Raw genomic sequence first — 11801 nt, forward strand, 5'->3', positions numbered from 1 at the left:
CTGAATTCAAAGCTATTGACTTGAAATGCAGGACTCTCTCTGGATCCACAGGGACCCTGTTCACGTGCAACATGGGAGCCCCAACCTGAATGTGTGCTAGCCTCTCACTTGCTTTTGCATCCTGTTGCATCCTGCTAGCGTCATCGTGTCCTGGGGACCTGCGAGAAATCTCTGAGCATGAGTGTTTTGAAGACAAGACGGTATGTGTAGCACAGATGGCCCCATACTTACACACACACACACACACACACACACACTCATACATACACAAACTCACATATATACATACTCAACACAGTGGAGGGGACCAAGAGAACTTGGGTCATTACTTCAAAGAGTAATCTACCTTTGGGCCTTTTCTCAAGGGACAGAGCACGGCCATAACTTGACCCTTCTGCTGCGTCTTGTCCAGTTTTAAATCTTGCCGCCAGACAAATGTTGGCTCCTTCTCCCTGCTCGTAACCTGAGTGTTCATAGGCATTGCCCATTCGCTGGACCATTGGCCTGACAAAAGCATGACTGAGAAGGTGCATCTGTGGGGGGCCAGGGGAAGAGTGAATCCTGAGTGCCAACAGTGCAGTGGAGGTGATGGGGGATCCTCCAGGCTGAACAAGGTCTCTTTCACTCAGATCAAAAGACACTTCCAGACCTCGGATGCCGCAGGTTCCCGTCCATTGGCCACTCCACATGCAGAGACATGGCCTGAGATGAGGACTCCCTTAGGAGAGAGAAGCAGCCTGACCCAGTTTTAGAAGTTTATTGGCGAGACACAGGAAGCAGGTGGTTAGGCCTACAGAAGGACAAGAACTCACAGATTGAGAGCACAGATCCCTTGGTTGAAGGGACCAGCCTCAGGGGGTGCTCCCAGCTGCATAATATGCAGTGGCCATGTGAGATACAACCTATCTCCAGGTGTTTTGCCTGAGCTGGTCCTGCTCTAGCAGGAGACAGTTCTTACAGGCCTATGAGTAGACCTGAAACCTCACATAGCCAGGAGGCACACAGCTCAACAGTCATCAAGCCAGTGTGTGGAAGGGGAGCAGGAAGACTGTGGTTACCCTTGCGAGAGAACCTTCCTCTGCAAGGAGACATGCAGGCAGAGAAGGGGTCACGCCTTCATCAGGAAGGGAGGCTGAGTTGAGTTGAGCGGTCTCTTTGTATGGAGGCGGAAAGACAGACAACATGGCTCCAGTCTAGGATCCTGATTCTACATTAAGAAAGACAGAACCAGAGAGGCCAAAGAGAAAGAAGAAGGAAGTGATGTCAGTGGCAAAGAAAAGCAAGAAGGAGATCGTGGCAAATGGGGAAACAGAGGAGTTTCTTGGAGAAGGGAGTCCAGGGAAAATCCAGATGAGGCAGCCTGCTGGGAAATGGGCTGTCTTCCCCTTTATCTTGTGGTTTTCTTGGTGGATGAGCTCAGAGCTCCGGTCTTTGCTTGGGAGTCCTTGAATTCACTTGCACTCCCCAGTCTGGTCTTGGCTTCCCCGCGGGGGCTGCAGTTCCCACTGCCAGTGACACAGCCCCCAGACAGCATGCCGTAGCCCCCGACAGAGCTGGGCCAATAGCCATAGGTGCCGGCACCGCCAAACCCAAAGCCGGCCCCTGCGCCCACAGTGCCGGGTGCGGAGCTGTTGATGACTGCTGTGGAGGAGGGAGGGAGGGAGGAGTGGTCAGTGTGTGCCCAGGATAGGGGTGGCCCTAAGTCCCCCTCAACCTCCCAGCCTTAACTAGCATAAATGCCTCCCTCCTAAGCAAACACTTCTCCGTGAACTTGGGTTCACTTGAGCAGCTTAAGCACCAGGAAAAACAGCCTCAACCCCACAAGGCCCCCAAATCAGGTGCTTGCCACTCTGAACTAACAGGTGGGGCAAGGGCCTCCCCCAAGGGACAGATGATGCTCGAGCAGGAGGTAAACCAACAAGTTCTTACGTTAAACTTTATAATCTATTCTGAACGTTTTTCTTTTTTTTTTTTTAAGTATTTCCTGATTATGTGAACTAGGAGAGCTTTTGCCGGCCCCTCTCTCAGGAGACCAAGCCGAGCCCTGTGGGGCAGCATTAACGTGATCAGCACAGCACGTGTGTGCACAGGTGCCGACTGTCGGGGAGAGGTACCCTCTGTCCTCACAGTTTCCTTCATGCAGGAAAGCCAGGTGGGGCGGCAGAAGAAGGGATGGGGCTGAGAATTTTATCCCAGTGCAAGACCCCTGGGGAAAGGGCCAGCGTGCAGTGTCAGAATGTGCCAGGAGCTGACTCCGCTGGGGAAGAAGCAGCTCCGAATGGGGAGGCCTCGGGTCTTGCCAAGGGAGGTGGACACGTGACAGAGCCCGGGCTGCTCCATGGGGGCCTGGTGGTAGGCACCTACTCACTTTGTATTTGTTGATGGACTAAAAATAATCCCTCAGAGGCATGAAATACTCACAAATGCTCACGGAGTTGGTGTATTCTCCAGACATCCTGCACAGAGAGAAAGCACAGGACAGTCTTCATCACACGGACTCCCAGAGGTGCCCTCACCACCACCTGAACACGGGCCCAGGAATCGCCGGCCTCCCGGTGCCCCTCCAGCTGGCCAGACGGCATTGGCTGCCCTCCCTCTCCCTCCCCAGCCCACCCTTTCCCCTTCAGAGACGTGGAGCCTCAACCTTGGAGCCCCCAACACCATCACCACCACCCAGGCACCCTCCCACTGGGTTCCTCTTGAACCCACTTCTTTACTACTGTGAAGCCACTGCCTGAATGAATACATGGATGGAAAGATAGGGTCAGGAGTCGCTACTAACGAACTAACTCCAGGATATGGGGACCAGTAACTGCTCCTCTCTAGGTCTCAGTTATAAAACGGTGCTAGGTTAGAACAGGGCTTTCCAAATGTCAGTGCTTCATGTACCACCCTTCCACCTGTTGCTATGACCATGTACGACGTACACTGTCTGTATTTGGTACAATTGACTCAGCCTTTGACAACAAAACTGCATTTCTCTTAAACAGAAGTTTTATATCACCAAGGTAAATAGAAAACCAGTATTATTACGTAACCAAATAAGAAAAAAAGTAGCAGAAAAAATAAACATAATGAAAATAAAACAATTTAAATTTTTTTGGCTAGATATTGTCCTCTGCCCAAAGACTTTGAACCTTAGGTCTACTGTCTCTTCATCAACAGGAGATATATGCAAATGTCTGAGAGGTATTAAAGACACAGCAGCACCAAGCTGAGACTTTCTTCAGAGGAGGACTGTAAGGGAAATTGCTGTCACTTTATCTGGCTGGATGCTATGTTTGTGGGTGAACTATAACGCATCTCCAGTGCCGGCCTGCAGCAGCCTGCCCCCCACACTCTGGGAAGCTCTGAGTTGGAGGATCACAAAGCTTCTTCCAGCCTCTCTGCCCCTCTCACCTGCACTCCTCGCCCTCCAGCAGCTTCCTATAGGTGACGATCTCGATGTCCAGGGCCAGCTTCACGCTCAGGAGCTCCTGGTACTCTCGTAGCATCCGCGCCAGCTCCTCCTTGGCCTGCTGCAGGGCGGCCTCCAGCTCGTCCAGCTTGGCCCGGGCATCCTTGAGGGCGTTGTCTCCCCGCTGCTCGGCATCGGCGATGGCCGTCTCCAGGTTGGTGCACTGAGGTCGGGAGATTGCAGTTGCTCTGTGTTCTAAGGCACCTGGGGCCTCACTTCACCCCCCACATGCTCACAGCAGTTGGACCCTCCTCAGTCCTGCCCACTTCCTACGCAGAGACCCAGCCACAGCCATGGCCATGATGTCCTGTCAACCTGGGACTGGCAGGCCTGGGGCCCCCGGCTTTATGAAAAGACTCTGCAATTGTTCCAAACTTCCAATGGCAGCTAAGTGTGTGGGACTTAGCAAGGGGCTCCATTTGAGGAAGGGGGTTCTAAGGTGGAGACCCAGAGAAGGAGAAGGGGCGGGGGTGTGCTAAGCTGTTCACCCCTCCCTTGGGAGTGCATCAGGGACGCCCCGGCCCCCTTCACCTGCTTTTTCACACTCTCGATCTCCGAGCGCAGCCTTTGGATGAGACGGGTCAGCTCTGAGATCTCGTTCTTGGTGTATTTCAGGTCATCCCCATGCCGGCCAGCTGCCAGCTGCAGCTCTTGGAACTAGGGGGAGAAGAGCCAAAGTGGAACATTGACCCAGGGCCCAGCTGAGCTCAGCCCGGCACAGAGACTGTGCCTTTGCTCAGGGAGCCTGGCAGGAGTGGTAGAGGTCCCCCGCTTCACCAGGCCTATCAACAGCCTCCAATTCAAACATTCGCTCCTTGGATTTGTTTGCCTTAAGCATGGCTGATCTCACTGATGGTTAGATTTGGCCATAAGGACTGTTGAATGTCCTATACTCTCCACACTGCAACTTTGTAACACACAGCTCCAATTATGATGCTCCTCTTCCTATAGCCCTTCAAAGTCAAGGTCAAATTCAAACTTCTAGCATGGCGTCCAGGTACTCATCTGTCACTGTCCCTGCCCAACACCTATCTGGCTCCCCAGCTGTGCCAAACAGTCCTACGGTTTCCCCCAAATGACCCACGTGCTCTGGTGTCACTGAGTCTTTGCATGAGCTTCTCCTCCACCTGAGAAACCCTTCCCCACCCATCTCCCTTTTTCCCTAGATGGCTCCAGCTGAGCCAGGGCAGATTCACTCCCTCCAGGAGGCCTTCTCTAACCCTCTTCTTGGGTGCAATTTTGTTCCTATTGTCCCTGGCACACCAGTCCATAGGTCTTCCCACAGTGTACTGTGATCATACATTTCTGTGTTTTCCCCATAAGACTCAGACTGAATGGATGGCAGGACCTTTTCTTTTATTTCTGAATTACCAGTATCTAGCACAGTGCCTGGTTGGTGCCCCCAAAAGTCTGATGAATGAATGAATGGGTGAATGAATGATAGAATGAATGAGGGAACCAGTGAGCTATCCATCTGTGTTTTCTGTGACTCCCTCTGCTTGACAGCTTAGCCAGGCCCCGGGCTACAGGCATCTTGCTAGATTGTGACAGAGGGCGGGGACAGTATGGAGGGACATTCTGTATGTGTGATGTGTGGTGGGTTCAGCTATACCCCAACACCACTAGCCATGAATTCTGAGTCATCTACTGATTTGGGATTATTCCTGCCTTTGATGTCATCCACTAAATAGTCAACAGAGAGTACTCCAGTTCTACCCAGAATTTGGCTTAAGGGGAACACAAAACAGTCGTGACCTTCACTACTCCAGGGCAGTGTGTTGCTCGGTCTCTGTTCTGGGTGCTCTCCCAGCCTGGCCCCAGATTCAGGATGGCTCCTAACCGTGCCAAGCCCTCCAGAAGGCAGAGGATCTTCTCCCTTCACTCCCTGTGCTTTGTCTTTAGTGCTAACCCTGGGACAGGTGGCCTTGTCCCACTTCTCTGCAAGGCTGTGTGAGCAGGACGGCCCCCCACACTGGCCCCGACACCAAACAGCCTCCCTCCGAGGTGAACAGGTGAGCATCCTCCTGCTGTCGAGCTCTCAGCCCACTCGGAGCCCTGGGAATAAATGCTTCTCACCAGGGTCTCTTCTGATTTTCTGCCCAGACATGGTGGGATTTGCAGTCAGTCACTAGATTCCCATCAGCTGCACCACTTGCCAGCAAAATGCCCTTAGCGAGTTACCTAAATTCCCTGAGCCCTGCCTTCCTCATGTTTAGAAGTGGAATAATTCAAATCAGCCTTCATCATACTGTTGTTAGGACTCCATGAATACAAATCTGCTCAATAAGTTTACCCCTAACAAGAGAAGGGGAGGTACGGATAACCCCAAACAGCAAACGGTCCAAAAATCGTGGCTGTGCAGACCTGCCTAATCCTTCTGGAAAGGGTTAGTTGAGTGACAGCCTGTGACAGCCCAGAGTGGTCCCTGATGGCCATTTCCCACCCTAGCTTGTAACAGTAGTGTGGAGGGCTTAGGGAATGGGGGATTGAATCTGAACCTTTATCAAGAAGCCCTGGCCTGAGTTGTCTCCTAGGCCCTAAAAGCCTCCCTCTTCCCCTCTGCAGGCCAAATCTCTCAGTCCCAGGCCAACCAGGAGGTGGGAGGGACAAGATAAGGTCTCCCAAGATGTGGACTCCCTTGTGAAAGAGCCTGATGAATAGCAAGGAACCATTAGGAAGTTCCCATCTTGATGTGAGAAACCAACTTATCTAAAGAATCACTTCCCACCCACCACCCACTAGAGGAGTTAAGATCTAAGGACTCTAACTTCCCCTTTATCCCTGAGTTGGACTTGAATGAAAAGGTAGGAGTTACCTGATTCCAGATCACACTGAAGAGACCCCTCATTTATCATAATTAATTCAAGAGGTGTTGGCTACTCACCCAGACTCAGGTCAAAACCCTCTGCCTCCAGGAGGTTGTTTCTGACCAGCCCCGCCTGGTCCTGGTTCCCTAGTGTGGCCTCTGCTTGCACCACATGCGTTTGCACTCGGCTGTGTGAATCATCTGATGGCTGCCACTGGGGGACCCTGAGGACAGAGCTGTGTCTTCTCTGATATGGTTTGATGTTTGGCCCCTCCAAATCTCATGTTGAAATATTAAAATTTGATCCCCAGTGTTGGAAGTGGGGTCTGGTGGGAGGTGTTTGGGTCGTGGGGGCAGATCCCACATGAATGGCTTGGTGCCCTGATAATGAGTGAGTTCTCGCTTCATTAGTTCACAGGGGAAAGGGTTGTTTAAAGAGCACGGGATGCCCCTCCTCTCTCCTGCTCCTTCTCTCACCATGTGACACGCCTGCTCCCTCTTTGCCTTCCGCTTTGATTGGAAGCAGATGCTGGCACCATGCTCCTTGTACAGTCTGCAGAGCCATGAGCCAAATAAATCACTCTTCCTTACACGTTACCCAGTCTCTGGCATTCCTTTACAGCAATGTAAAACGGACCAACACCTTCTCCTTTCAGGCTTCCCCAGTGCCCGGGACGGTGGTGTGCTCATCACCGGGGTCATGAGGCAGACAAAACAGGGATGGACCAGAGACCCCCGCACAGGTGACCGGGGCGGTGCCAGCTCACCTTGGTCTGGTACAGCGCCTCTGCCTCGGCCTTGCTCTTCAGAGCGATGTCCTCGTACTGGGCGCGGACCTCGGCGATGATGCTGTCCAGGTCCAGGTTGCGGTTGTTGTCCATGGACAGGATGACAGATGTGTCGCTGATGTGGGACTGGATCTGAGCGATCTCCTGCAGGGGAAACAAGGAGCAAGGTGCCAAGGTGATGATCCTGCCCCAGCAGGATGGCCCCAGACCATCCCAAACAGATGTAAGCCGAATTCCCTGAAGCTTGTGAGAATGGAGCTCACTAGCCCAGAGCTTTCAATACCACATCTAAAAGCTGCTGAATGGGTTTGAAGCAGGCAAAGAAGAAAACAGCCCATTTATCTGTGACCTGAGACAGGACAGGAGTGGGGAAGATGGAGGGAAATGGCCTGGGCCACCACACAAGGGACACTAAGAACACAAGAGCCCACAGATGCTTGGCCAATAGGCAGAGGCTTAAAGCCAGATGTGCACAGAGGAGGGAAGGGTGTGAGGACTCCCCACCTCCACTCTGGGGATTCCTGCCCAAGACCCCAGGAAACATCCCCAGCAGCAGAGAGAAGACAGGCAGGAATGAGACTAGGCCTGGCTGAAGTTCAATGGGAACCCCTTCAGGACCCATGGCTTTCTGAAGGATGTGACATCAGGACATTTGTGGGGCCAACAGAGACAGATGGGGCACCAGGATAGATTGTCACTCCCACCTTTGATCTACAAAGATCCCAGCAACCTTGGGCTCTAAAAGTTGCTAATAAGTAAGTAACTGCTAACTCCCAGAGGACAGAGCTGGAGGTGGGGTGGGGGGAGACTTACCCCCTCATACAGGCACTTGAAGAACTTGATCTCTCCGTCCAGGGCGTCCACCTTGGCTTGCAGCTCCACCTTGCTCATGTAAGCTGCATCCACATCCTAGGGAGAATCCAGAGATGCCCTGCTGTCACCCTTCTTCAAGGCCCAGCAGGGGCCTATGAACTGATACCCCAGCACCCAGCCCTGTGGCCAGCTGCCCCAGGGAATACACTCAAGACCGAGGGGGCAGGAGCCTGACTTCCAGCTGGACTCGCTGTCCACACTCACTGGTGGGCAAGTTCCTCGTGCCTCTGGAACCCGTTCTGTCTCTATTTCTCAAAGTGTGGGAGCCCTGTCACCCACCCAGCCAGTCAGAGTGAGCAGTCAGAGTGAGCCAAGGGCAGCCACGGCGATTTTCCAGAGATGAGCAGAGCTGGAAGGTAAACCTGCAGCCTCCCAAAGCATGTCCTGTTCCCAGCCAAGTGGACATGAGCCAGAGGCTAACTCTCTGTCTGGGGTCCTGTCTGCTGCATGTCCCTACAAAAAGTAGGGAACTGACCAAGTGCCATGTGCTAGACCGATACCGGGTGTCCCATGATGTCCAAAGCAGCAAGCCCTGCATCTCCTCCTGCACTTTAGCTCCAGGCCTTTCTTGGGGAGCACAGACCTCAGTCCCTCCCCTCAGCTCTCATCCTGAAACCCGCCACTGGGGGGCTGAGGCCCATGCATTCTCCTCACCTTCTTAAGCACCACAAATTCATTCTCGGCAGTCGTGCGCTTGTTTATTTCCTCTTCATATCTGCAAAACAAGCAACATCATGAGCCCATGTGTGTGTGTGTGTTGTCTGTGTGTGTGTGTGTGTTGTCTGTGTGTGATTCTGTGTGTGTGTGTGTGTGTGTTCTCACTGTGAAATGAGAAAAGAGATGCCCATATTACGTGTCCTTTAACAGATATTATTCTACACCTTTACAAGTTTGTCTCAACTTGCTGGGACTATGTGGCGGGAGTGGAGGGCAGGGTTTGAAGTAGCCCCCTCCCGGGCCTGGTGGCTGAATGGTTTGAGGTCTGCTTTCCTCTGATGCCTGAGGAGTGAATAGGTTTTTCTTCCTCCCATTCAGCATCCAAATCACAGGAGCATGCCAGAGGCCCTTTTCAGCCAGAACCCTGTGTCCCTGCTGGCTGGCACCCCTACCCACAACTGCCCTCCATCCTGAGGCAGGAGTTCCAAGGAAGCTACAACTTTCCCCCGGGGCAGGAGGAAGGAGCATGGCCCCAGGGTCCAGGACCTGAGGGAAGTGAGAGAGAAAGCCCATCAGGCACTCCAGCTCCTGCCCTGCTGGGGGACACTGGGTGGGCTCAGAGACCAAGAGGCTGTGGCACACACACAGGCTCTCTCGAGTGGGGAGCAGGAAGGAGTGTGCCAAGGAGAGGGCCACCTACCAGGACAGCCCTGACACTGCCCAAGAGGTCGGCTGTCCACTGTCCAGCCCACCTGGTTGCTCACAAAATGCTCCCATCTTGCCTGGGCAAGTGAGCTCCGTCCCCCGAGGACAGAGGCAAACGTCCTGGTCCCTGCTGGGAAAGCCCAGGCCCAGGAGACGGGCAGCTGATGCAGCGTCCCTGCTCACCTCTTCTTGTAGTCCTCCACCACGTCCCGCACGCTCCTCAGCTCCGAGTCCAGCCTCACCCTGTCCGCGGACAGCGTCTCCAGCTGCTTGCGCAGGTTGCTGATGTAGCCCTCGAGGATGGGCTCCAGGTTGTTTCTGCAGTTGTTCAGGTCCAGCTGCTGCAGCAGCTCCCACTTGGTCTCCAGCACCTGGTTCTGCTGCTCCAGGAACCGCACCTGGATCCCACGCCACAGACACTCAGTGAGGAGAGAGGACGTGAGGCTTCCTTTCCTGCACAGGAACTGTGCTTCCTTATGCTACCTTAGCTTAAAAGGTGAGCCTCGGCCCTTAAAAAATGCCACTCGTGCCTCTTTGCCCCCAAGGGCCCTTTGTCTGACAAGGGTTCTCACTCTAGGGCAGCCCCTAAGATCAGGAGGGCCCCAACATCTTCTCCATCTCCATCTGTCAGAGTTCTCCTGTCTCCCCTCCCCTTATCCCAACCTGCCTGCACTGATGTCTGTGTTCAGCCTGTGCTGGTTCTCCAAGGTGCGTCCTTAGACACTGAAGCTGGCCTGTGCTGGCTTTCACGCCCCTGGGCCCTCTGCTCGGGGCCTGGTGGCCCGCCTGTGCCCTGCCTACTCTGCCTCCTAGCACGCAGCTCTCCCAGCCCAGCCTGAGGCAGGCGCTCAGCTGATCTGGGGTCTCCAGCCCTCCTGTGTTGCTTTCACCTGAATCTCTGTTTTTGCTATCAGAACATTTCCCCGGGGGGGAAGACGAGCATTCTCAAGTTGCAACGTTCCCTTGCTTAAAAACCTCAGGTGGTTCCACCTCACCTACGTACAGGGTCAAGTTCACATTGCCCCTGTGCACTTCACAACGTGCCCAGCCCACCTGCCCCTCCTCCACTCACCAATGCTCTGCAACCTGAGGTCTCCCGTGCCCCGGACAAGTCCCCGCGTTTGGCACGTGCTCTCTCGCCCTGGATCGCCTTTTCCCACCTCTCTCCGGAAAACTCCTACTCGTGTGTGTTGCCACCTGCCTCACTGTCACTCCTGGGGAGCTTCCCCTGCCACCCCTGATCCCCCAAGCTCAGGAAGTCTCCACCTCCCAAAGCCCTCCTGCTCTTTGTTCCCCAGTGGTTCCCAAACTCGAGCATCACCTGGAGGGCTTGTTAAACCCAGATTGCTGGGCCCCACCCCAGTCTCTGGTTCAGTTGCTCCGGAGTGGAGCCTGGGAATGTGCTTTCCTACAAGTGTCCAGGTGACGCTGCTGCCACTGGCTTGGGGACCCCTTTTGAGAACCACTGCTCTAGGGCACGGTGACTACCACCTGCCACGCCTTATAGGTTGGGTGTATCGCACACCGAATCTGAGCTGGCAGGGTCCGTGGGAGGAGGAGCTGGGGCCCACAGCTCTCTAGACACCCCACGCTCTCACGGGCCTCTCCTTTGCCCGGCTTCCCAGGCCATCACTCTCCTACTTCTCAACCCAGAGGCCACTTTCTCTGTCTCCTGGACACCGTCCCAGACTACGCTTTCTAGTTCTCACTTCTCTCAACCCCATCCCCAGGTCTGATGTTTCGGGCTTTGTGCAGTTCCTCCCTGCTCTGTCCTGGTCTGTGTCTGCATCCTGGGAATGTGTCCTGCCTTCCTCTGCTCCAGACAGGGCCCTGTGCTCAGCTTTCTCTAGAAAGTCCCACCTTGTCGATGAAGGAGGCGAACTTGTTGTTCAGAGCCTTGATCTGCTCCCGCTCCTGGGTGCGCACTTTCTGAATCTCGGGGTCCAGCTCCACGTTGAGGGGGGCCAGGAGGTTCTTGTTGACAGTGACCTGGTGGATGCCTCCTGGAGGACACACAGCTGGACACGCAGGCCCCAGGGCTGCACTGCCAAACATGCTGCCAGCAAAGCCACTGGCCCGGACCCGGCCAAACCCATAGCCCCCTGTGCGCCCACTGCCACCGGCCACATTGAAGGAGATGCTCCGGGCGCCCCCCAGGCTGAAGAGGCTCCGACTGCTGAAGCCCCCGCTAAGCCCTTTGCCCCCTGCCCGGTAGGAGGTCGAGCTGCCCCCCGAGAGCACTGCCGAGCAGCCGCTGAAGCCCCCCTTGGTGGCAGCTCCCGACTTGCAGTTGAATTGGCGGCTCATGTTGGGGAGGCCGGAGAGCTGGGATCAGATGCTAACCCTTAGCCGAGACGCAGGTCACCAGCCTGTGATTGTGGGCTCCCCCTTTATAGGGCTCAGCACGGATCCACTGCCCTGATTTGTGGGTTCAGTTTGCCTGGAAGCAAGAAATCATTTTCTCCCAGCAAAATCAGACACCAGGTAAATAACTTGAAAACTCCCAAAGTGCTGG

The 11801-nt window shown here is 54.5% G+C and overlaps 1 protein-coding gene across 1 annotated transcript; it reads right to left on the reverse strand.

Moving 5' to 3' along the window:
* Nucleotides 1-1387: 1387 nt before the first annotated feature.
* LOC138397493 (keratin, type II cytoskeletal 73) lies at nucleotides 1388-11593 on the reverse strand. The gene is made up of 9 exons (XM_069491590.1): nucleotides 11147-11593; nucleotides 9470-9684; nucleotides 8579-8639; nucleotides 7865-7960; nucleotides 7031-7195; nucleotides 3989-4114; nucleotides 3400-3620; nucleotides 2422-2456; nucleotides 1388-1641 (listed from the first exon to the last, which is right to left on the reverse strand). The coding sequence occupies exons 1-9, from the start codon at nucleotides 11591-11593 to the stop codon at nucleotides 1388-1390; spliced, it is 1620 nt and encodes a 539-aa protein (XP_069347691.1).
* Between the last annotated feature and the right edge of the window lie 208 nt (nucleotides 11594-11801).

This window comes from Eulemur rufifrons, chromosome 16, assembly GCF_041146395.1.
Source record: "Eulemur rufifrons isolate Redbay chromosome 16, OSU_ERuf_1, whole genome shotgun sequence".
Lineage (NCBI taxonomy): Eukaryota > Metazoa > Chordata > Mammalia > Primates > Lemuridae > Eulemur > Eulemur rufifrons.

Coding starts and splice junctions, on each gene's coding strand:
- LOC138397493 (XM_069491590.1), bottom strand. CDS start 11,593: ATGAGCCGCCAATTCAACTGCAAGTCGGGAGCTGCCACCAAGGGGGGC. Junction 7,196..7,864: donor TCAAGTGCCTGTATGAGGGG/GTAAGTCTCCCC, acceptor TTTCCCCTGCAG/GAGATCGCTCAGATCCAGTC. Junction 1,642..2,421: donor CACCAACTCCGTGAGCATTT/GTGAGTATTTCA, acceptor CCTCCTCCACAG/CAGTCATCAACAGCTCCGCA.